This window comes from Benincasa hispida, chromosome 10 (genome assembly GCF_009727055.1).
Source record: "Benincasa hispida cultivar B227 chromosome 10, ASM972705v1, whole genome shotgun sequence".
Lineage (NCBI taxonomy): Eukaryota > Viridiplantae > Streptophyta > Magnoliopsida > Cucurbitales > Cucurbitaceae > Benincasa > Benincasa hispida.
The window spans coordinates 60,327,154-60,352,710 of record NC_052358.1 but is presented as its reverse complement, the minus strand read 5'-3'; the positions used below and the strand labels follow the sequence as shown (position 1 = coordinate 60,352,710).

At 36.1% G+C, this 25,557-nt stretch overlaps 1 protein-coding gene across 1 annotated transcript; it reads left to right on the top strand.

Annotated features, from left to right (window-relative positions):
* Positions 1-12,586: 12,586 nt before the first annotated feature.
* Positions 12,587-24,259, top strand: LOC120088265 (26S proteasome non-ATPase regulatory subunit 12 homolog A-like). The gene is made up of 12 exons (XM_039045419.1): positions 12,587-12,798; positions 12,915-13,109; positions 13,401-13,508; positions 13,611-13,715; positions 13,808-13,864; positions 13,985-14,181; positions 22,489-22,588; positions 22,655-22,767; positions 22,949-23,102; positions 23,197-23,274; positions 23,370-23,617; positions 23,980-24,259. Exons 1-11 carry the CDS (start codon positions 12,796-12,798, stop codon positions 23,586-23,588), a joined length of 1,329 nt encoding a protein of 442 aa, XP_038901347.1. The 5' UTR covers positions 12,587-12,795; the 3' UTR covers positions 23,589-23,617; positions 23,980-24,259.
* The last annotated feature ends 1,298 nt before the right edge of the window (positions 24,260-25,557 follow it).

Below are 25,557 nucleotides of genomic sequence, written 5' to 3'. Positions count from 1 at the left end.
GGTATAATTGATATTTAGAAATGACATGGTTAGAAAAAGCGTAATACGAGCCAAAAGTGGAAACTATGGACAAAATGGGCCAAGAAAAAAAGGGTTAACTTGGGCCTAGCCTAACCCAGCATAGGCCAAGGCTGACCTTGCAAAATGCTTAAAGGGGCACATTATGTATGCCCCAGCCCAAATGAGCATTTTGGGCTCGACACATGGCGCAAACAAGATGCTCGGCCTCGATCCCTAGCCAAACATAAAGACGAGCTTGCCTCTTTGTCCGGTAGGTCATCTAACTATCCTAAGGTGATTCTGAAACCCTAGGGAACAACCGAGGTCAACTTTCCCTATAAATACACCCCTTATGGCTCCATATGAGGTATCTTAAACTTCTAACTTCTTCTCCATTATATAATTCTCTTACTGACTTAGGTATCAGAGCCCATTTTCTTTGTTTTATAGGTTCTCTCTTCCCTGAATTATAAATTTACTATTGTTGTCACGTGAAGGTCAGCTGTGCTTTCCTTTGGCCAAAATTTTGCATCATCAATATTCATTAATGACTTTGATTCACCTTGTAAATGCGCAACTATTAGTAATAAAAGTTTGTGTGTGGTATTTTATAAAGTAATTACGGGTATGGATTTTGATCGATGTATTCCAACCTTTATGATGAAATGGTAAATACATAAAAAAGTTGACAAAGGAATATCATTTTAAATCATGAGAAAATCCTCTTAACCAATCAAAATAAATAGAATAATTTGGTAATGCACATGTTTTATTTCTTTTCCTCTACTATTGGTCGTTCTTAAGATCATGATCTAAATTCTCGACGTGTCTCTCTTTTCATGTATTAAACTCTAACAACGTACTAATAAACACTTAACTACTAAATTATAATCTTGTTAAAACATTTAACTCCTAAGGTCTCTTAGTAACTCCATTATTCTCTTTCTTCTTACTAGTCTATATGCTAATGTCAATGAACCAGAGAAAAATTTTGATGATAGAAAGCAAATGTTAATATATTAAGAGGACATGTGAGCAGGGGCGTCCTATACAAAGAGTTTGTATAAGACCTAACCTTGAAGTGTTAACGTCTCGTCATATAACTTCGTTCATAACTGAGACTTCACTTCACTAGGATGATCATAGGTAACATGACCTCAATCCTGAGTGAGTTGGGAACTCCTGCCATTGAGAGCGGACCTTTGATTTGCATGCGTGCGAATGGCCAGAGCGTCGGCTCAAACCTACCACTTTGAGGATTCGTCTGATTTGAGAGCTAGAACTCAGCTTCACAAGATGGAGTTCACTCCTTCCCTGAAGTAGGGGTAAGTAGATGGATTGCTCTCTTAAGGGCTAATCTCGGGGCTTGAATGATATGGTGCCACACACCTTCTCATAGCCCGAGAGGTGTTCACACATAGTAGAACTATGTTGTATTGTTCATTAGAGGGGTCAGTGGTACTTAAGAAGTAAGATATAACTATAGGGGCAAAACGATAAATTGGCCTATTATAATTACGAGCATTTGTGAAGAGTCATCGTACTGATGATTGGTTATATCCAATGGACATAGAAATATATCTATGGTAAGAAGAGTTCAACTGTCAGTCTTTAGTGGAATGCCTGGCAGTTAACGGATGGTGGATATTGTGGCTAAAAAGTTTAGTCAGCTATTCACGTACCGTTAGAGCTTCGAGTCATAGGTCCATAAGTCCCCTTGGTAGCTTAGATACAAGTTGAAAGTTAGTTTGAAATGTTCAAATTGACAAGAGAGAGTTCGATTATATATGATATAATTGAACTAGTTAATTATATATGATATAATTAACTTTATGTATGAGATACATTAATTTGAAGGAAATTGGATATAAATATGATTTATATCTAGTGGAGGAAAAATACTGTGATTAATATATGATATTAATTCATAAGTTATAAATATGATGTGATCATATTCATTGTCTATTAATTGGACGGTTAAAGGGGTAATAGGGCGACGTCTCTTTTATTTTCATAACGGATGAGTAAGTTGAAAGATCACTTTGAGATGTTTAAATAGCTCACGGTGTGTTAAGCATGGGATGTGTGGACATTGTGTTTAAGAGTGTCATCGCTTAGAAAATCTATACCTAAACGATTGCTTACCTATACAATAGTGCTGAGTGATCGCTTAACGATTACACCCGCGCGCTATTTACTAAATGGTCGTTTACCTTTTCCTAAGTGATCGTTTAGCGCTCGATATTTACTAAACGATCGTATAGATGATCGCTTAGTTTTTCCTACATGATCGTATACTTCACCTAAACGATCAAACATTTTGTCTGTACAATAGACGAACCTATCTCCCACTTGCTTGATCGTTGTATACGATATCCCTTCCTCTTTCCCTCTACCAAATCCGAACAAAGCCCACCCTTTGGATTATCACTCCAAGAATATTGAGGGCTCTGAGTGATGGTGTCATCCCCATTTTCTTCTATTCGTGTGGAGACTGTTTGAGATAGACGATTGGGTTTTGCTAAGCAATAGCTTACCGTCTCAGAAAAGCGAGATTTGCTGTGAAGAATAAGTCTTCAACTGGTATGATCTCTCGATCTCTTATTTACTGTTCGTTTGAGCATGTGAATAATTTAACATTATGAATGCATATTAGTATGTTTGAATGTATATGTGGAAATTCTGTCACAATGAATTGGAAAGATCCGCTTTTGCTCGTAGGTACTCTTGAATAAGAGTTCCTATAGTTAGTAGCGCCTAAATCAAGTATCCAGGTAGAATCATCATTCTCTACCAAACACGTCTCCAAGACCAATAAATCACATTTACTGTCTTTAGACTTCTTCCTCTTATAGAGAGTAGTGGGATTAGTATCAGAACTTAAATAAGCTCCATGTTCCATTTCAGAAAACAATTCTTGTCGATGAACTTCATCAGAATCAGCAACACTTGCTTTCTCTAACTGGAGGTTATCTTGGGAACTGACACTACTGGTTTCCTTGTCATCCATCCCTTTATGCTTAAAAAGTAGGAACTGGTGTTTAAACAACTTTTGCAACGAGTCCATGATTATATGTGCAATGACCATGTTTTCAACCCTTTTGGTCAATGCATCAGGTATGCTAGCCAAAATATGAAGTTGGGCCAACAAGTTAGCCTTCATCCACACCTCATATGCATTACGAACATTTCGCGGTGCATCAAGAGTCGGAACTTGAGGACACTTGATGACAGGTAGAAATGCACGTCATTTTAGGCCTTTTATTTAGAATTATGAGGGCTGTTAAGCAGAATATGCAGCAATTAGGTTAGGAATTCATGAGAAAATGAGTTTGCGTCGTTCAGCATTAAGAATCTCGGCTAACCCACTATTATGCATTATTATGTGTTAAACTGTCTATCTTTGTAGTTAACGCAAAAAACGGACGCAGACGCAGAAGTTGGGCTATCGCATAAACGATGCATACAGAGAAATTCTCCATCGCAAACGCGAACGCATACGTTCAACGCATGGGTGTTGTGGTAATCAACCGCATGCGCCCATCGCATAGGAGTTGCGATCGTCAAGCAATTGCGATCATCGTGTAGAAGTTGCAATAATCAAGTAAATGCGGTCATTGCAAGATTGCGGCTACACGATGATAACCATAATAGAGAGATGAGCGCAAGGTTAGTGGAATGGAAGCATCAACGCATATCTCGGGAAAATCAAAAGACGATGTTGACATTTCACCTACCACGCCGTTAGTAGCAGAGACTCAGAAAAGAACCAATGCGCCGCGAATGTCAGAATCAGAGCAAGTCCATTAATGCTGTCAGCGATCAAGCACTATAAATAGAAGCCGATGAGCAGAATTTCATTTCATCCAAGTTTCGACCTTCGGGCAGATCCTTGTGATCTAGACGAACGCATGAGAGGAAAGCTTGAGAGTTATTCATCTCCTTCATCCATTCCGAGTGACGACCGGAGTCTTCGTCGGAGTTAGATCTCGAGAGAGTCAGCTCCACTGCCCTTCCATGGCACCACCGGTAGCCTTGACACACATCTGCTGGAAGCAAGATATTGCTTCCAACTAGCTTTTCCATTTCTCTTCTTTCTTATATTGTATTGTATTACATTTTGGCTTAAGAAATTAATACATTTTGTGATCAATGCATTTCTATGTTTCCTTTGATTCCATCTCCATCTGCCTTTACTTAGCATCTTTAACATTCATTGCATCACTTAGTGAGATTGCTAGAGTATCGCATAGGAATATGAAGCATGTAGCAACCATCGGGAGGTGTGCGTTGCGTGAGTATTGTGAGAAAACCTTATTTGCTTAGTGTGAAGCTATAGCAATGCCTGTCTATAGGCAGACGTAATGCTTGTCTATGAGTAGAGTCAGCAACAACTAACTGCCCGGGAGGGTATGTGGTTGGTCGCATTAAGCAATGTAAACAAGTATTCACTAGAGATAGGAATAATCTTCGTCAGCCAAGTTTATGCAGTTACCTTGTCTTATGAGTGCATCATTCATCATTTAGGCATACTTGAGAGAGTAGTCTAAAAAACTAAATCTAAGACTCGAGAGAGCGGATTGGAACGCATAATCAAGAATGGGGAACTTAGGAATAAGCTCCATTTGCTATTACACAGCGTATGCACCCTACGGAGAGGATATTGCATGCATCCGAGAAGTAGGATACGGTGGTATGCGGTCATCTTGTTTATGTGTAGGAGCACATGAGTAGAAATAGAGACTTAGGAATAAGGCCTCTCGACACTTCACATATACATCGCATGCGTCCTAGAAATAGGCTCAAGTGTGTGTAGCATGATTGCATAACTTGCGTTGACTGAGGTTGCCCTTGCGGTCAAGCCTAAGGTTGCGATAAAGACATCTTCACATTTTATCTATTTTTCCATGCATTTACTACACGTCAATAGTTGCCATGTCTTTACCTCTCATTCATACTTCCAATGCTTTGTCTGTTAGTTAGAAGTAGGAGTAGTTTGTAGCTTAAAACCCCCTATCATTCTTTTATTCATCCGTCGCATACACATTACCGCATACGTCTAGCTACAAGTCCCTGAGTTCGACCTCGGATCACTCAAGAAACTTGCATTCGCGTTATACTTGGCATGAGCACAAGAAAACTTGTGACAGGAATGCATGGTCATCGCATATAAGAGTAACACATACTTTCATTCCAATGCATGACCACCGACGCATAAGAATTAACATATAGCATAAGACATGCATCGCATATTGCGTTCATTAATTTTTGTCACCGACACTCTTCAACCATGACAATCTCGAGGTTGTTTACCACAAAATATGTTTTAACAGACTCTTTCCAATGTATGTAATCGGTCAAATTAGAGGCAACTAACGGAAAATCATACATGTTGCTGAAAAAGAACCACATTGATCTACATTAGATTTTATCAAATACTCGTTGAAAAACAACATCCAATATGGTTTAGAAAAACTGAAATGAACCTCATTTGACATCTAGTTTCACAATGATACTTCAATGGTTTAGGATAAAAGCCGACGAAGGGTGGTCAATTTATCACTCCTCTAAATTGAGACATTTTCAACCAACCATTAATACTAGAACAACTCTTTTTTCTATAACGACTAGCCATCATTGATTTGGTCATGAAATCATTAACTTGCTTAATAATTCCCCGTAAGTGTGACCCTTCATTGTAGGCCCTAGAGTTCTGCCCCAAGCAGCCAATCCGAAGGGAAAAAAACTGATTTGGGCAAAATCTAAAGTGACCCTATCCATTTTTGGAGTTTACCTTGATATTGACCAACTGCATAAAAGTCATTCGAAGGGGGATGCTCCCAGGGCGCCACAAGGCAGTGCAAGAAGATCTCACGGTGTGAACCAATGAAGGAGGTCGCAGGACATGTTGACACACATCCTTCACCCACTTACTATAAATACTCTCTCCGTCCACCTTGATATTGACTCATGCAAACACCATCCGAAGGGGATGCACCTAAGGCACCACGAGGCCAAGCATGAATCTCACAACATGAACATTCAGGAAGAAACATGAGTGGAATCATTGGCATTTCATATATATCTCTTCCTTCCACTGAGTATTTTATAACCTAGAGTTTAGTTTACTTAAAAAAACACGGCTAAGGATTTTAACTAAGTGACTTTTTGGGTTTGCCCAAAAGTAACGCTTACTTTGGAAAGTTGAACAACTTTTGATCATCATTCATCAAACTCTTTAACGAAGTCTTTGATCAACTGTCGCATGCTTGTAGCAAATCTATCTAATTCACCTTTCCAGGTAGGTTCCCAGGTAGGGGTGTTCCATTTCCATCAGCTTAAATACCCCAACCTAGATAGAACCCGCCTTAGACAAAAGGTCCCTTATAGATAGATTTAATACAAATTTAATCTTTTATGGAAATAAATTTAATCCTATTAAACTGATTTAAAAGATTAAACTTAGGTATCTAATCTCATTAAACCCTGAACTTAGGTCTATCTCAATCCAATTTTAAAACCCTTTTAAAACATGAGTTCACCTAAGTCCGCATTCAACTCTTTCTTATTAATTTTAGTTCTAATTTCCATTATAACACTTATAAATGGAAACAACTAAAACCAACACAATCCGAAGCTACACATACAAGGCATTCATAACTTTTACAAATAAGCCTAAGTGTCATACTCCATGCATTGTTCATTTATTGCTACTTTTATATAACACTTATATAACAAAACAACGAACCAAGCATACATGCTTCTGTACACCCTTATACTATAACTTTTATAATATAAAGATGATGCATGAATATGCTTAATGCATGCAAAAATGTAACTCTTATATTTCATGATGCATGCGCATGCTTTCTTGTAATTTCATCATACCAAAAGTATATTATAACATTTATAATATATGATGCATGAACAAAATGCATAACCTAAGGTGGATTTTGAACCTATATGTCATAACTATGGTATATAAACAACATACATCCCATGTACATTAAATAAAAGTTGATGAACCAGGATAATTAGCCTCAAATTCTTAAAAAAACAAAGCTAATTATTACAAAGCACAATGAGTTTCCGGTTCAAACAGGTGAATCGGGTCTTGAACCGTCTGGGCGAAGAAACGCGTCTCCTTGTTCGTGTACCAAATCCTTGTGATCGCCTACACAAGAGAGTAAACTCTTTACTCAATCTTTTAGTAACGCTTCCTAAGCTTAAACGATCGTGTACCTTCGACTATGCAATGAAGCATGAAGGCACGCGATCGTGCAATGTGCATCATGCAACGCAAGCCTTAAACGACAACGATGCGGTGAAGCATAATCATCTAAACGATCGTAGAGCAAGCATCAAGCTATCGTATACCACATGATCGTGTAGTCAGGGACTATGTGATGAGGCATGCTGAGCTACACGATCGTTTAGTGCGCGTGCCTTTTATTAAACAATGAGTGTCAAAAACTCTATGCAATCGTTTACCTCCAATGTCCACACGATCGAGCAAGCAACGCTACGTGATAGAGTAAACTCTTTACCCCATCGTTTAGCTATACTACACGATCGGGCAGAACTTTTCTACACGATTGTTTAGCCAACTCTCAACGATCATTTACCTTAAGCTACACGATACGACCAATCTTTGGCCTTCTTCCTTGATGAGAACCGCATCTTCATGCTTCAAAATTTCATCACGAACGACTCAACAAAAATCAAACACTTTGAATACATATTCGATTGCTTGTTAATTATGCCAAGAAACATAGGGGTCCTTACAAATTAACACTTTGTAAATTTAAAGAAAACTTTAAACAGAGGCAACTATCCTGTAAACATTCACCAACACATCCACAAACGCATTTAACTCTTAAACGCAATGCAGAAAACTTAAAACCCACCACAACTGTAAAAGAAGTTCAATACAGAAATGGTAGTTTGGAATATCAGAATAACCTGGCTCTGATACCAATTGAAGGAAATCAAACATGAGGATTCCCATGAGCAGTGGAAGGGATCGTTCCAAATTCCATTCAAATCGAACACAAAATAATTAAAATCTAAACGAAAACTAACAGGTTGTGCACAACTAGAAATTATAGCATGCTATATGATGATATAAGGGATAGAGGATGCATACCTTTGAAGAACCATTTTTCACGAATCCCTCGATCAATCTACAAGCATCCAAGAACAACACACTTGAACACAACGACCGGTACATCCAACAAACACGAACACAACGAACGACCAACAACTCCTCGAACCCAATCGATTCTAACTCGATCCACGAACTGAGTGAGGACACCACCACAATGGTTACCTTGGTATTCTCGGTGTGAGAATCCAGGAGTTATGGGCTCTGTATGATCTTGGCTTGAGGAAGAGATTGGAGGTCTACGATCGAGTAGACGATCGAGCAAGTGGGAGATAAGAAGCTAGTCTATCGTATAGATAATGTGCTCGATCATTTAATAAATGGCAGCCTATCGTATAGACTTAGTCACTTGATCGTGTAGCAATGATTAAAAGGTCAACAATCATATTGTCAACTCTTAAATGATCGTTTAGTCTCTCAACGACTATCACTTAGTGACACTCTTTCACGTGATAGCTTGTCTCCGTGAGTTCTTTCCGAATGAGGCAACCTCTAAATTTAGGAAAACGATTTTCCTTTTATCTCAGGTTACCTTAAAACTTCCAATAACCTCCCACTCAATTGGTTATTAGAGAAAAAGAATTAATTATCATATAATTAATATATTATAAATAAATATGATAACTAACTTACCATATTATATTATAACCTATAGTTTTAATATTTCATCTCATGAAACATATAAACCATAGTCTTTTTTTCTATTTTCTTGTACTTAATTATAATCATATTTATATTAATTCCTCCAAATGATGTATCTCATTCATCACACCAATTATATAACATATAATTGAATTTCCTCTTGTTAATTTGAACATTTCAAATCAACCCGAAAATCTGATTTTCAACTTGAATCCATTGAGCTACCAAGAAGACCTTATGGACCTGTAGCTTGAAACTCCAATGGTACGTGAAATAATGACTAAACTCTTTAGTCACGGATCCACCATCTGTTAACTGTCGGACACTCCACTAAAGATCGACAGTTGCACTCTTCTCACTATAGATATATTTCTGTGTCCATATTAACCAATCAACAGTGCGATAACCCTTCACAGATCGCTCGTAAATACAGCTGGGCCAATTTACCATTTTGTCCATGTAGTTACATTAACTCTTAAAGTACTACTAATTCCTTTAATGAACCATAAGTCATAGTCCTACTATGACTGAGTCCTCTCTTCCAAAGAGAGGGTGTGACCATTATGTTCAAGACCCGGATTCAACCCTTAAGGAAGCAATCTATCTACTTACCCCTTGCTTCGAGGAAGTAGTGAATTTCATCTTGTGTAACTGAGTTTCCAGCTCCCCAGTCAGACAAATCCCCAAAAAGGTCGGCTTGTTAAGTTGACAATCTAGCCACTCTCACTCATACTAATTAAATGATTGCTCTCATAGGCAGGAGTTCCCAAAACACTCCGAATTAAGGTCATGTCACCTATGATTATTTTAGTGAGATGTAAGTCTCAATTATCAACGGCGTTATATAAAGAGACGAATCATCTTGTGGTTCGGTCTTATACAACTCTTTGTATAAGACACTCCCGCTCACATGTCTCCACATGAATGGTCAGGATCAGACCATCTGTAGTAGTTCACAACACTTGACAACCTCTACAAAGTGGGCCATATCCATAGTGTCACCAGGATAAGGTATCCCTCCTCTATCCTTATACTACAAACCTTTTAGGTTATTACTTAAGGCATGATCCACTTATATATCTCATGACTCATATACATACTTAAGTTTACATACAATAACTACGAATCTTTGTTTATTGGATATAAGTAAATGGAAACAAAATAACTCTTATTTTATTAATAACAATGTGTATAAAGTTTACAAACTACGAGACTCCGGGAGAATTAGGACACCAATCCCAACACCCTCTACTAGCTCGTAAAATTATATCTTGGATTAGTGAATTGAACGGTTTTGAAACGTTCAAAATAAAAAAATTAGGGTTTTGAATTTGAAGTGTTCAAATTCAATTTTAGGGTTTGATTAATTATATTCGATATAATTAAACGTTTAATTTATCAAAATTAAACGTAATCGGAAAGAGTAAAATATTTAAATACTGATTTAAATATTGATTAACATGAATAGTATTCGTGTTTCAATTAGGTGTTTAATTAATTTAATATTTGATATTAAATTATTAATTAATTAAGTAATTAAATTTGTTTAATTAATTATTTAAATAAAACATTTTCAATTTTGAAATTTAAATTCAGATTTGAATTTTGATTAAAATTAATTTTGGTGAAAATTAAATTAAATTGAAAATGAAAAAAAAATTAAAAATTGTTTTAAATGTGAAAGTAGGGATTATCTCAAATTCACTTTAATTAAGTGGAATAATCCATATAATAACACCTAGCCCACTTCTTAATGTTATTTGATGTGTCAATGAACTGAATTTGAAATGCCTGCATGAAGAACTTCAATAAATACTCTGAATTTCAGAGTGAAAAGGAAGTGATGTTGCTGGAAATTCTGAGTTTTTTGAAATTCAATATTTCTCTCCAAACTCTCATCTTTCCCTCCAAATTTGTCTTCAATTCAGTGTTTCCATTACACAATTCAAGTTAGAGCATAGTAGAGAAGATCCTCTTGGTGATCTACTGAGCATTTGGAAGCTGAATTCATGGCGAGGATAAACAATTTGAAGGGTTTCATCAAAGGTAATATACTTATGAAATCCTACTTTAAATAACAATTTATATGCATGCTTTAAAACTCAAATTAAATGTAATTAGAGTGCTTATTGATTATGATTTCTTCCGCTGCATGAATGTTTACTCTATCAATATATATATATAACGTTTTTCTAAAGTTGAGAGGAACTAAAATATATATTTACATAATATATTTTCCCAAGTTAGGGCGCACGTACCTTTAACACCTTCATCGATCCGTCGGTAGCTTAATTAAAGAGAGTAGTTTTAGAGATTGGCGAACGAAATGAAGGGTGTAAAAAGGGTATTGAAGAATAGATGGAACAAAGGGAAGAAAAATAAAAAGTGCTAGGTCACATGTTGAAATAGGTGAGAGAAAGGGAAGGAAAGGGAAGAGAAAGGCAATGGGGTGTAGATGAACAATTTTCATTCGTCCATATATTGAAAGAGCATTTTTAAAAACCTTTTTTAAGGTTAAGGGTACTACTTCAACTTTTAAAAGTTCAAAGGTACTTTGAAATGAGTACTAATGTTTTTTCTATGCATACTGAACTAAGAGTATTTTTGAACCAATGTTTTAAAAGTTTAAGGTATTATTGAAACTTTTGAAGGGTGTTTGGTTAAGGGTATGAAATGCTATGAGTTGATATATGAACCCAACTCAGTGTTTTGGGGACCAATTTTGTATGTCATTGATATTTTATACCCATGTTCACTAATAGTGCACTCAACCCCCATCACCACTGATACCTCCATTACCCAAACCACCTCTGACCATATCTGACCACCACCATTGATGGCCAACTTCGACGAACTCCGATGGTGGCCGCTTCCACCAACTCCAATAACCATTATTTTAAATTAGCAATACTACAAATTTAGATGTTGATGATGAAATGTCAATAAAACCTTAATTTTGATCTTTAAAATAACTATTAATTTAATAACACATATATTGATGGTTATAAAATATCAATAAATGCTTACATTTAAGTTGACGCATAAAAACGTCAATAAAAATACCTTTGTTGACACAAAAGTACATAAGTTCCGTCAAAAGGGTGAACTTCCAGATTTTTTGAGTAGTTCATAGTATTTTATAGTCATTTTTTTTATAGTAATTTGACATTAACAAAATACTTTTAGCATATAACAAATAAAACAAACTTGTATACAAGAACACTTTTGAGAAAGAGTTGTTAAGACATGAGTGTTTTTATTTTAAACAATTTTTAATCAAAAGTATTTAAATGAAGGAGGATTTTAAAAAATAAGAAAATAAGGGAAACTATTTATACAAAACAACAAAAATTTAATCTTCCTTGATAAGGACGATAGAGGCTGATAGAAATTTATAAATATCTATCAGTGATAGAAACTGATAGAAGTTTATCACTGATAAACGTTGATAGAAGTCTATAGGTATCTGTTAGTGAGAATTGGTGCATGAGTGATTTTTAAAGCTAATCACAAGCAAGGGTTTACATTGACACTTATAGAAATTTAGAAGTTTAATTGATATAAATTACAAGTAAAATTATAATTTTCAAATATATTTTATTTTTATTATTTTCAGTACAATTGAAGATTAAAAATTTAAATCATAGATCTCGTAGTTTTTAGTATAATCCTATGCTAATGAGGCTACACTTGACTCATGTAATGTTATTTGAACGAAATCTATACGAGACTATAAATTGACGTACTTAGGAATGAATATTTTATCTCAAATTTACTTGGCATAAGGGTAAATTCGTAAAACTAAGGGGGTGCGGTCGCGAAACTCGAAAGAGAAATTCTTCGGGCACAAGAAATCCCTTTCTTCAATTTAGGGTTTTAACTCTGCATTGACGAGGGCTTGCTCTGTGATTTACAGTTCTCTCTAATCTGTTTCTAACAGGGTTCAAAGTTGAAGATCAATTGGTTCATCTCCAAATCCAATTGAAGAAATGGTACTTTTTCGTAGTTGCAGCTCTATATTCATTTTCAGATCTGAATCTTTGGGTGTTCTGTAACCATGACTTCCGATTATGATACGCATTCGATGTTGGATCTTATGGAATTTCAGGAAGGTGAACGTAATTTAGAGGCAGCCATAGAGCAGTTGCTCAATGTCGAGAAGCAGATGCGGCTTGCCGGAGATGTGGCCGGCACCAAGAAGGCCGCCACTGACATTTTACAGCTTTGCTTTGAAGCGAAAGCATGGAGGACTCTCAATGATCAGATTGTGCTCTTATCCAAGCGCCGTGGACAACTCAAACAGGTTTGCAGAAAAGAAATTGTTTATTTTTACTTTTAACTGTTTCGTCTTGGAGGAGCTAAGTTGCCTTTCAGCTCTTGGTGTCGCAACTAAATTAGTCTTCAGCTTTCATTTCCGATTTGAACTGTTATGCACTGATGTTCCTTGTTTAACTCCATTATTTTCATTCAAGCATCGTTTTAAGTCATTATTTAAGTTGGGCATTGAATTTCATCAAAGAGACCTCCCAGTCAGGTACTCTTTATTCTTTGGGATTCGAACTTCCTACATCTGGCTTTCTAATTTTTCATTTAGGCTGTAACTGCAATGGTCCAACAAGCAATGCAATATATTGATGAAACACCGGACATTGAGACCAAAATAGAGCTTATCAAGACGCTTAACAATGTGTCTGCAGGAAAGGTAAATTTGCTGTTTTAGCTTCAAAATTTTCTTGGAGGAAAATACTTTGCCTTCAGCTGTGTCTAGTTTAGAATTTTTATATTTCAGCCTATTGGTTTGTAGATATACGTCGAAATTGAGAGAGCCCGGTTAATCAAGAAATTAGCAAAAATCAAAGAAGAACAGGGGCTTATTGCAGAAGCTGCTGACTTGATGCAAGAAATTGCTGTATGTGTCTCAGAGTTTGATGACAAGCAGAATGTTTTCATTTCTTTCTTCCCATTTTCGGTTATTTATGTTTCTGACGATTGAGATCACAGGTGGAAACTTTTGGTGCTATGGCTAAAACTGAGAAAATTGCATTCATTCTTGAACAAGTATGCTCCCTTTTAACTGGTTTTAGGTTATTCTTACACTAATCTGTGTCTAGAATTCTTATGTCTTTAATGTTGGTACAATTTTTTTTGACAAAACTCTATGTTGAATCTTAATTGCAGGTTCGTCTGTGTTTAGACCGTCAGGATTATGTTCGTGCTCAGATTCTATCAAGGAAAATCAGTCCAAGAGTTTTTGATGCTGATCCTACTAAGGAGAAGAAAAAACCTAAAGAAGGTGATAATATTGTTGAGGAGGCTCCAGCTGATATCCCATCGTTAATGGAGTTGAAGCGTATTTACTATGAATTGATGATAAGGTAAATGGTAGCTCACATTCTTTTGTGTAGTTTTGTTAAAAAAAATTGTAATAGCTTTAATGATCTTGTGAGTGGCATATTTCCCATAGTGGATTTTAGGAGAGTCGGCTGTGAGACTATATCTTCTTTGATTTGGTTTTATGTTTATTAAGTTTACTATATTGCAATGTCCCATCCTTAATTTACCCTCTGACCTCAAGCAACTACAATTTTGTAATGTTTTGAGTTCAACAATTGTGCGGATAGGTGATAGATCAAACCATCGATATTGGAATGGTAATTGGTGTCTTATCCATTGAGCTATGCTTGGATTTGACGTGTGTTGTGTTTAAATTATGAAGATAACTCTATGCCATAAGAAGGTTAATTTGATCTTATTTGGAAAGCTCTCTGTCATAAGGAGGTTAAGGTCTTCCTATGAATTTTCTCTTTTGAATGAACACTTGTAGAATCCAAAGAATTCTTCAAAACTATGCTCTTTCCCCCAATTGGTGTGTTCTTTGTAGAAGAAATGAGGAATCTTTGATGCATTTGTTCTTTGTCTGCCCCTTTGTCACTACTTGATTGTTGGTTGTTTAATATGTTCAAAACTATGCATTTGTTTTTGGTTGTTTATTTAATATGTTCAATCTGCATTGATGTTGGGCCAACAAAGCGTTAAAGGTCCTTCTTTAGCTTGTTAAGGCCTCTCAGTTTATGGCTTAGATGAATATCCTTTTGTCCAACAGTGTTTTTGGCCATCTTTGGAGACTTTGGTTTGAAAGAAATGCTAGAATTTTTCGTGGTCAAGCTTAACTCAGACTTTGGTCTGAAAGAAATGACAGGGATACTTTTTGGAATTTAGTCACACTTTTTGCTTCTACTTGGTCCTCTACTTCAATTTCTTTCTGTAATTATAGCTTAACTCAAATCTACACCAGGGCTTCTTTTCTGTAACTCGGGGGGATATCCATCTTCCCCCTTCTTTTGTAGTCTCTCTTTGGTTAATAAACGTAGTGTTTCTACCCAAAAAAGATTATGCTTGTTTGGTTTGGAACTACTTCTTTGGAGTGTTTGACCTTCATACAGCTCGACACATAGAGCTTTTAGTGATATGGTTGAGGAGTTCCTCCTCCATTTATTGTTTAGGTGGAAAGGGAGTGTTTTTTTAGAGGTGTGCTTTGTTGTAGGGTATTTGTAGGAAAAGAAATAATAGAATCTTTAGAGGGATTGAGAGGGAATTTTTTGATGTTTGGTTCCATATAAGATTTAATGTTTCTCTTTCAGTATCGGTGATGAGTTCCTTTTATAATTATTTGCTAGGTCTTATTTTGTTAGATTGGAGGCCCTTTCTCTAAGGTGTTCCCTTTTATAGGCTTTGTTTTTTATGCATACCTTTCTCTTCTTTCATTTTTTCTCAATGAAAGTTGGCCTTTTATAAAATATAGAAATAAAAATAATTGCAGTGGGATAAATTTTAACCAGCTTCAACATGGTACATGATAATTTCAAACTATTGAAGTAATCAGGTAATCAAAATAGGAACTAGTTGAGATTTAAGATTTAGTTGAAAGACATAAAATTGGTAAATTAAATAGCGTCACTTGTCTTTCCTATGGTTATTTGATGCCATGAACTGGCCTAGGCCTTCATTGCAATTAGCTCTACAACTAAATAAGCTGAAGCCAACATGAGCTCATAGCACTATGGAGGAGTCTTTAGAAGGGAAGGTTTTTGGGGCAAGCGGAGGTTTGTACTGTGTTATTGATATTGTGGGTAAGATGAATAATAGTCCTTTTAAAGGGATTGAAAGGGACCCTAGAGATCTTTGATCCCTCATTAGGTTTGATGTCTCTCTTTAGGCTTTAGTGACGAAGGCTTTTGTAATTATTCTCTACGATTCATTTTACATGATTAGAGCCCAATTTATTTATTTATCTTTCTTTTTTTTTTTTTTGAATTAATGCTGTTAAAAGGTCAAAAATAGAGAACACTAGATTTACGTGGAAAACCCTAAAGTAGGAAGAAAAAACCACGATAGAGAGTCTCTGTTATTATTTTTAACACAATGAAAGTTATAATAGGAATCATATTTATAGGCTCTAGCAAGCCATAAAATAAAAAAGGAAATAAACCTTGGGTAAAGTAAAATACTAAAATATCCTTGGGGCTATAAACTATCAACAAAGTTGGGGCGTAGATGCCAATCAGACCCAACTTGCTAACACATGAATCAAAACTTTTCCTGAGTAACCCTTTGGTGAGAACATCAGCAACTTGTTGACTAGATGGAATATACGGAATACAAATACTGCCATTGTCCAGTTTCTCTTTTATAAAGTGTCTGTCAATCTCCACATGTTTCGTTCTATCATGTTGTACAGGATTATTGGCTATGCTTATAGCTGCGCTATTATCACAATAGAGCTTCATAGGTAGAACATTGTCTTGGTGTAGATCAGACAGAACTTTCTTCAACCAGATTTCTTTACAGATTCACAAACTCATAGCTGTGTATTCAACTTCAGCATTGCTTCTAGCAACAACACTTTACTTCTTACTTCTCCAAGTAATTAGGTTATCCCATACAAAAGTACAATATCTAGAGGTAGTCTTTTTGTCAATAACTGATCCTGCCCAATCAGAGTCGGTGTAAGCCTCAATACATTTTTTGTTAGTTTTTCTGAACCTCAGACCTTTACTTGGTGAGTTTTTCAAATATCTCAGAATCCGATTCACAGCTTCCATATGTTCTTCGTAGGTTGCCTGCATAAACTAATGAACAACACTGACAACATAGGAAATATCTGGTCTAGTGTGAGATAAGTAAATCAGTTTTCCTACTAGACGCTGATACCTCTCTCTATCAACAGGAACTTTGTCAACAAAATCTCCCAATTTTGCATTGAATTCAATAGGAGTGTCAGCAAGTTTACATTTAGTCATACCTGTTTCTTTTAACAGGTCAAGAGTGTATTTCTGTTGTGAGACAGAGATCTCTTCCCTTGATCTTGCCACCTCCATTCCAAGAAAATACTTTAGATTCCCTAGATCTTTGATCTCAAACTCATCAACAATTTTCTTTTTCTAGCCTGGTGATCTTAGCAACATCATCTCCTGACAGGACAATATCATCAACATACACAATTAGAACAACAATTTTCCCAGAAATTGACCTTTTTGTAAACGTGTGATCAGAGTGTCCTTGACTTTAGGACTTAACAAAGGTAGTAAACTTGTTGAACCAATCTCTTGGGGACTATTTCAAGCCATACAAATACTTCCTGAGTTTAAAACCTGATGATCAAATTGAGCTTTAAAACCTGGGGGGCTCATATACACCTCTTCTTCTAATTCACCATTCAGAAATGCATTTTTCACATCAAGTTGATGAAGAGACTTATTAACTGCAACATAAAGGACTCAGACCGTGTTTAACTTTGCTACAAGGGAGAAAATCTCAGAATAATCTATCCCATTAGTTTGAATTAACCCTTTTGTTACAAGTCTGGCCTTGTACTTGTCTAGAGTTCCGTACGATTTATACTTCATAGTGAACACCCACTTGCACGCAACGGTTTTATGCCCTTTAGGAAGAGCAACAAGGTCCTACGTATCATTCTTTTCAAGAGCTCTCATTTCTTCCATGACGACAGTCTTCCACTCAGCAATTTCCATAGCCATATGTATGTTTTTCGGTTTTTACTATATCAAGGTTGGCAATGAGAACGCCCTGAACTCAGAAGACAAATTACTGTAAGACATACAACTATACATGGGGTACTTGGTGCAGGATCTGGTGCCCTTTCTCAATGCAATGGGCATGTCAAGAGAGATATCATAATCCTCTGGTTTGTCTAATTCTTCATCCATTTTCCAGCCTGATGAAGAATCTCACCTCTTGTGTTTCTGTCGAAGTTTCATCACTACTTGCAACCCTGTTATTTTCTGGAACTAACATATCATTCTTGTCATTTTTAGCTAAATCAACAATATCATCCTCAACACACAAGTGAGTATTATCAGGGCCAATAGTACCTTGAGCTTACGTTGGTTAAGATTCATGGACATAAGCTGGCGGAGCAGTAGGGGACACCATTTCCTTTCTGAGATTATTCTTGTAGTAGGTTATCCAAGGGACTTGTTTAGTGGGTAGAACGGTGTCATGGGCACTCAGGATTGGTTTAGGAAGAAGTTCAGGAAGGTTAATAAGGACTAAATATGTGGACCGGTTAGTCTCTTCACTAGTACTCTCCCCCTAAAGATGACTAAGGGGAAAAAAAGGTTTGTCCTCAAGGAATGTTACATCCATGGTGATGAAGTATTTCTGGGAAGAAGGGTGGAAGCATTTATAACCTCATTGGTGAAGGGGATACCTAACAAAGACACATTTGTGACCATGAGGGGTAAACTTAGTTTGGTTAGGGCCATGATTATGGACGAAGGCGGTGCACCCAAAAACTCGAAGAGGAACATCAGGAATAAGCCGCGTGGTAGGGTATGACTCCTTGAGGCATTCAAGAGGGGTTTGGAGTTGAAGGACATGGGAAGACATTCGATCAATAGGATGAGCTATAGTCAGAACTGCATCCCCGCATAAGTAAGATGGAAGTGAAGTAGATAGCATGAGAGACCATGCAACCTCAAGAAGGTGATTTTTCCTTTCAGCCACCCCATTCTGTTGAGGTGGATAGGCACATGAGTTTTGGGGGAAAATGTCTTTAGAAGATAGAAAATCACGAAGAGTATTATTAAGGAAATCATGACCATTATCACTACGAAGAATAACAATTTTGGTGTTGAACTGAGTCTCAATAGTAGTGTAAAATTGTTGAAATACCGATGAAACATTAGATTTATCAGTGAGGAGAAAAACCCATGTAAGACGGGTATGATCATCAATAAAGGTCACAAACCACCGTTTCCCCGAAGAGATGGTAATTTACACTCGAGGGACCCCAAACATCACTATGAATAAGGGTGAAGGGTTGAGAAGGTTTGTAAGGTTGAGACAAAAAGGTGACCTTATGTTGTTTTGCACGAATGCACACATTACAAGATAGAGAAGATACATCAATTTTATTGAATAAATGAGGAAATAAATATTTCATATATTTGAAATTTGGATGACCAAGGTGAAAATGCCACAAGAATCTTTTTCTGAAGTTGAAAAATAAGAAGACAACAAACTAGTTCTATAACAATTCTTAGAGAAAGCATCATCATCAAGGATATAGAGTCCCCTATTGTGTCGGGCAGTGCCAATTGTCTTCCTTGAGCTCAAGTCCTGAAAGAAAACATTATTTGGTGAGAAAACAACTTGACAATTTAGATCTCTAATGATCTTACTAATAGATAGTAAATTGTAAGATATTTTCGGTACATGCAGCACATTCTACAAAGTTAAACTATCAAAATGAGAAATATGACCCTTGTCTGCAATAGGAGCAAAGGACCCATCTGCAATCCGAATCTTTTCATTACCAGCACTCGGAAGATATGATAGAAAATTATCAGAAGATCCAGTCAAATGATCTGTAGCACCTGAATCAAGTATCCATGGTTTCTTACCATTTATGTTGAGGAGACTAAGGATTGAGAGGTACCTGATTGAGCAACAACCTCAAGGGAAGAGAGACACCAGGGTCACTTTGGCAATTTACCTGAGGTTGTGATTGGAGGGCACTCATAGATTCACTCATAAGAGCTCGACCAGGATTGGATCTGTCATTTGGAGGACGTCTTCTGCCATTCGGTGGTTTACCATGTAACTTCCAGTACTGATCTTTTATATGCAATGGTTTCTTGCAATGTTCACACAAACGGAGTTTGTTTCCCATTTGCTTGTCACTATCAGAACCAGATAATTTGGTACTGAAAGCAATAGACTCAGTAGCAGATACAGTCGTGATGTTCATAGCACTGGCTCTGTCTTTCTCTATATGAACCTCAAAACACACTTCCATAAGAGAAGGTATAGGCCTATGTCCCAATATACAACCTTGCATTGCATCGAACTTGGAGTTCAAACCAGTTAGGAAATCATAGACATGATCGACTTCCTCAATCTTGGAATACTGAACACCTCCACGAGGACCATCCCAGATAATTTCACGACATAGGTCCATCTCTTGCCAGATTAAGGACAAGTTGTTAAAGTATGAAGTGACATCCATTGTTTCCTGTTTACGCCAAGTGTAAAAACAAGACTCATTCTGCAAGAATATGATTTTTGAACTGCATCCCAGATATCTCGAGCAGTCGCAGCATACAACGGTTTCCCCATCTGAGGTTCCATATTATTAATCAGCAGTGATCGAAGCAAGGAGTCCTCTCCTTTCCAAATGCGCTCCTGAGGATCCCCTGGCCTAGGTCTTGGTATCTCACCAGTTAGATACCCAAACTTGTGACGGCCCTCAAAAGTCATTTTAATGGACCGAGACTAGGAGAAATAATTCTGACCATTCAACTTTTCTATTGCAATTAACCCTATGGAATTTTCCATAGATCCAGACAAATAGTTTGCAGTAGTTAAAGTAAGGGAAGAGGTCACCGGATTCTCTGGATACATTGGTAGACTGGAAGGAATACCAGAATTCAGTGTACTAGAATTTAAGTTTGTGGAAGCACCTTGGGCTGCCTCAAAAGTAGCGATTTGTTGCTGAAAACTTGGCTGAAGATTAGTCAATTGTTGTTGAAGCATTACCGGAGATAAACCAATCGAACCTTAATGTTCATAACTAGGTGGTTCATGATGAGGAAGGCTCGACAGCTACAGATAGGTTGCTTGTGGTTGAAAGGAAAGGATTCGGGGATTCCTAGTGTTGTCGCGGTAGAGGATTTGCCTCTGTGGTAGGCAGACGACTCACCAATCTCGACTTCAAGGTGTAGGCTTCGGCTATTGGCAGTGAGGTTGGAGGGATAGGTAGTGGTAGCTCTCGGTAACAAGGGAGGAACATCGGCGACATTGTGAAAAAGGGTGGCGGCGCTAGGGTTTCCATCAAAGGGTTGCGACGACGCTAGAGTTGAATAGATATGTAAGGATTAAAGGTACTGATTAACCATGGCTTGTACAATAATAAAACGACGGTATCGGCGGCAACGACAGCAGTAGCGTCGGTGGTTAGAATCGGTAGTAATGGGGCTGGTCAAGAACTAAGATTATCTTGTACCCGTTGGTTTTCGCTATGGCGGTTAGGGTTTCGTCACCACGCTCTGATACCATGTTAAAAGATAGAAAATAGAGAACAATGGGTTTACGTTGAAAACCCTAGAACAGGAACAAAAAAACACGATAGAGTCTCTTTTATTATTTTTAACACACAATGAAAGTTACAATAGAAGTCATATTTATAGGCTCTAGCAAACCCTAAAATAAAAAAGAAAATAAACCTAGGGTAAATAAAATACTAAGCTACCCTTGGGGTTATAAACTATCAACAAAGTCTCTTATTTCCAATAAATGCCATTATATTATTTCAAAATGGAAGTTCTTTATAAAAGAAGCTAAAAAAAAAACCCCAACAAACCGATTGATTAATTCCCAAGAAAATAAGCTCAAAACTTCATTTCTTTGATATTTGAGAATAAGTTGATAAGCCTTATAAGCCTTCAGTCGACGTTCATATTCAAAGGGAGATTGTGGATAATTATTTATTAGAGACTGTAAGCACTCGATTACTCATAAAATTCATATTTTTCTTGTATTGGTTTTGCAAGACCTAGCTTGAGAGGAATAGTAAGATATTTAGAAGGGCTGAGAGGTCTTGACATTTTCTTGTTGGGATTAATGGATCCCTTTCGGTGTCATTCTTTAGGAATTTTTGTTATTAGAATACTTCTGGATTGGAGTTCTTTTGTTTTTGTATAGACCGTTCAAATTATGGTTTCCCTCCTTTTGAGTTGTATCTATACCTTTTTATTCTTTCACTTTCCACCTTGAAACTCAATATTCTTTAAAAGCAAAAAAAGAAAAAAAAAGTTTTGTGGCTGCCCCATAATTTCATCTATTTGAAATTTTGTGCAAACAATGGCGTTTATTCTTGCCTAGTACAAAGAAGCGATGACAGCTTTGTACTAGATAAAATGAGAAGCATTTCCTGTTGGCTGTAAAACATTCATTCTTTTCCATCAATACAGTGGTGGTTTCAGGTTTGTTCTCATAATGACTGAATTTAAGCCAAGTATGCATGATCGGTAAGAAATCGAGTCTTGAGAAAAATGAAAGAATATAGAAGGGAATGTGTAGACATCGACTGTGAAGGCTATGCATATTTGCTTTCTTTTGCCATGAAATCATTTTACAGGTCTGTTCATCATCTATTATAGGTATTATTCCCACCAGAAGGATTACCTTGAAATTTGTCGCTGCTACAAATCAATATATGACATTCCATCTGTCAAGGAAAACTCAGCTCATTGGATACCAGTTAAGCTCTTTTCCCATTTACCCGGTCCCAGTTTTTGTCGCACTTGTCTAATTTTATTACTGTAGGTCCTGAGGAAAATCTGTTGGTACCTAGTTCTGTCACCACACGATCCCATGCAGTCGAGCCTTCTTAATTCCATTTTGGAAGATAAAAATCTTTCAGAGATCCCGAATTTCAGGTATGTCTTATTTTTCTGGGTGCTTATTTCTTTGGACAAAGATATATAAATAGTGAACTACTTGAGGTTATTATTTAAACTTCCATGTCTAGTGATTTGATGCTCTGATACTATTTGGTATTCTATTCCATTTTGTTATTGTGCTGCTTGTTGATACTCTTCTTTGTCATCTTTGTCATAGATTGTTGTTGAAACAGCTAGTTACTATGGAGGTCATCCAATGGACAGCTTTATGGAATGATTACAAGGATGAGTTTGAGAATGAGAAGAATTTGTTAGGTGGCTCTTTGGTTGAGAAGGCTGCAGAAGATCTCAAACAAAGGATAATCGAACATGTATTATATATTCCATTCGCTATATCTTTTACTTCTTTTAGCTTTGTACATGTAATCATTGTAATTCAACGTGTTTTTTTGTTTTTATACTTAGAATATTCTTGTCGTGTCGAAATATTACTCAAGGATTACATTGAAGAGACTTGCAGAGCTGCTGTGTCTCAACCTCCAGGTTTGTAGATATGCTATAAATTGTTTATTTTTCTCTATTGGTTTTCTTCTCTCTTTTGATCTGTTTTGTTAATATCGTGCATTTTCTTTATTCAGGAAGCAGAGAAGCATCTTTCCGAAATGGTTGTTTCCAAGGCTTTAGTGGCGAAAATTGACAGGCCGATGGGCATTGTCAGCTTCCAGACATCGAAGGACAGCAATGACATTCTCAATTCATGGGCAATGAACTTGGAGAAACTGCTGGATCTTGTTGAAAAAAGCTGTCACCAAATACACAAGGAGACCATGGTTCATAAAGCTGCTCTAAAAGTTTGAGAAGGATGATTACGAGCCATGTGTCATTGGTATGTTGCTCAGTCCTCTCGTATTTTACACTCCACCAAAAAAAAAAAAAAATGAAGAAACAATTTAGTCCATGAACGTATTTCAAGTTCATGTAGTTTTAAATTTGTACAACTTAATCAATGAGAACTTCAATATGTAACGAATTCTTTCATGAAGTTTAAAATTTGTGTCGGTTTGAAGTTTACTGAAAATTTCATCGAGGTGTAATGTGAATTTGACCTGATCTCATCGGCAGGTTCTTTATTTTATCTTATTTACCTGTACGCATGGCCTTTATGGAAGTAAAGTAGCTGTGATGTATTTAAACCCGAACTAAATCAGGAATTTCACAATGTTTTATGTTTATGAATGTTTTGTGCAGTTCACCCAGGATTCGGCATCGTTGGCTGTTCTGCCAAACAGAACTATCAAGAATTTGTCCAGATTTTCCAATGTGGATTGTTTTGGTAGTAAGGAACAAAATGGAAGTAAAGATTGTTGTATAATACCGACTAGAAATTGGAACCGACATTTCTTATTTTTGTATCGTCTGGCATTAAATCGCTTCAGCTAGTTTTCAGTTCTTAGGGCTTTGTTTGCTACAACATTCAACTACCATTTTATCCAGTTTAGGCTTGTATGCCTTTTGCATTTCAACTTCAGCTTTGTGTTTGGAATTACTATTTTGTTTAAAAGCTTCTTTTCTTTTTTTTTTTTTTTTTTTTTTTGAATTTGTGTATGGATCTGTACTGATATGGTCGCTGTCTTAGTTTCATTTTTCTCGACCTCTCACTATCGTCTCCCTTCAGTTATTTAGGTCCAATTAACAAATGATTTTTTCTTTTAAGTTTAGTTTTTGATAATTTTGTTTGTTTTCTCATCATTTATTTACCATACTTTTTATTTTTTCCCCTTAAAGTAGGCACCTGAATTCTTAGTCAAATGCTAAAAGAAAAGTTCACTTGATTTGGAAAATTTTATAATTCTTGTCAATTTGAGGTATACAATAAGAACGCGGTTATCAATAAAATATAATATTAAAATAAATATAATATAACAATAAATATTAAAATAAATTAAACATAATATATAAATAAATAAAATAAAATAAATTAACAAAATATAAAATAAGAATTTCTTTAAATTCTCTACTTTCTCCAATTTTTATGAATTTTGTCTAATGTATGTGTATCTTTTAGAGTTCATCAATTTGACAAATAGAAAGTGGATTACATAGATACTAAAATGTGGATACTAATAATGTATGTGTATCTTTTAGAGCTCATCAGTTTTGTATTACGTTAATTGTAATTATTTGTATACTTAGTTAATTTTCAATACAACTAAGTAATAATTCTCTCTATATGCCTGTGCCTCTTCTTTATCATCCTTTGTCATTATTTGCGATATTCTTGATCTTTCCTTTTGCGTTATTCATTGCGTTGCCATGATGTATAATATGCATACACTTAGAAACATTTCCCACACTTTGTAATTTCTAACTAACACTTAGTTAATTTGTAGCTATAACAATGTTTTACCTTTTATCCTTCAAAATTTTGCTCAAACGAGATCAAGAGTATGCGGTCATTAAGAAAAATGTACTCATCATGAAAAAAAAAAAATTTCATATAAACTCCAATGTCAGCGCAAGGGAAACCTCAAAAACATTCCCAACCTGATAAGAGTTAGTTGTGAAAGGAGCCTACTCGTAGTTGGATGTTCGCATGACACCTGTGGGAGCAAGCCAAAACGAAGGTGGGTTTCCAAGAACAATGCAATATGAAAAGAGAAATATTTATATTTATATTTATATATATATATAATATATATATATATATATATATTTTATAATATATAAAAATAATTTATTTATATTTATGTTTATAATGTATAGTGTTGAATGGAGTTTTTCTTTTTTTAATATTGTGATTAGGAAAATGACAGACATAGAATATAA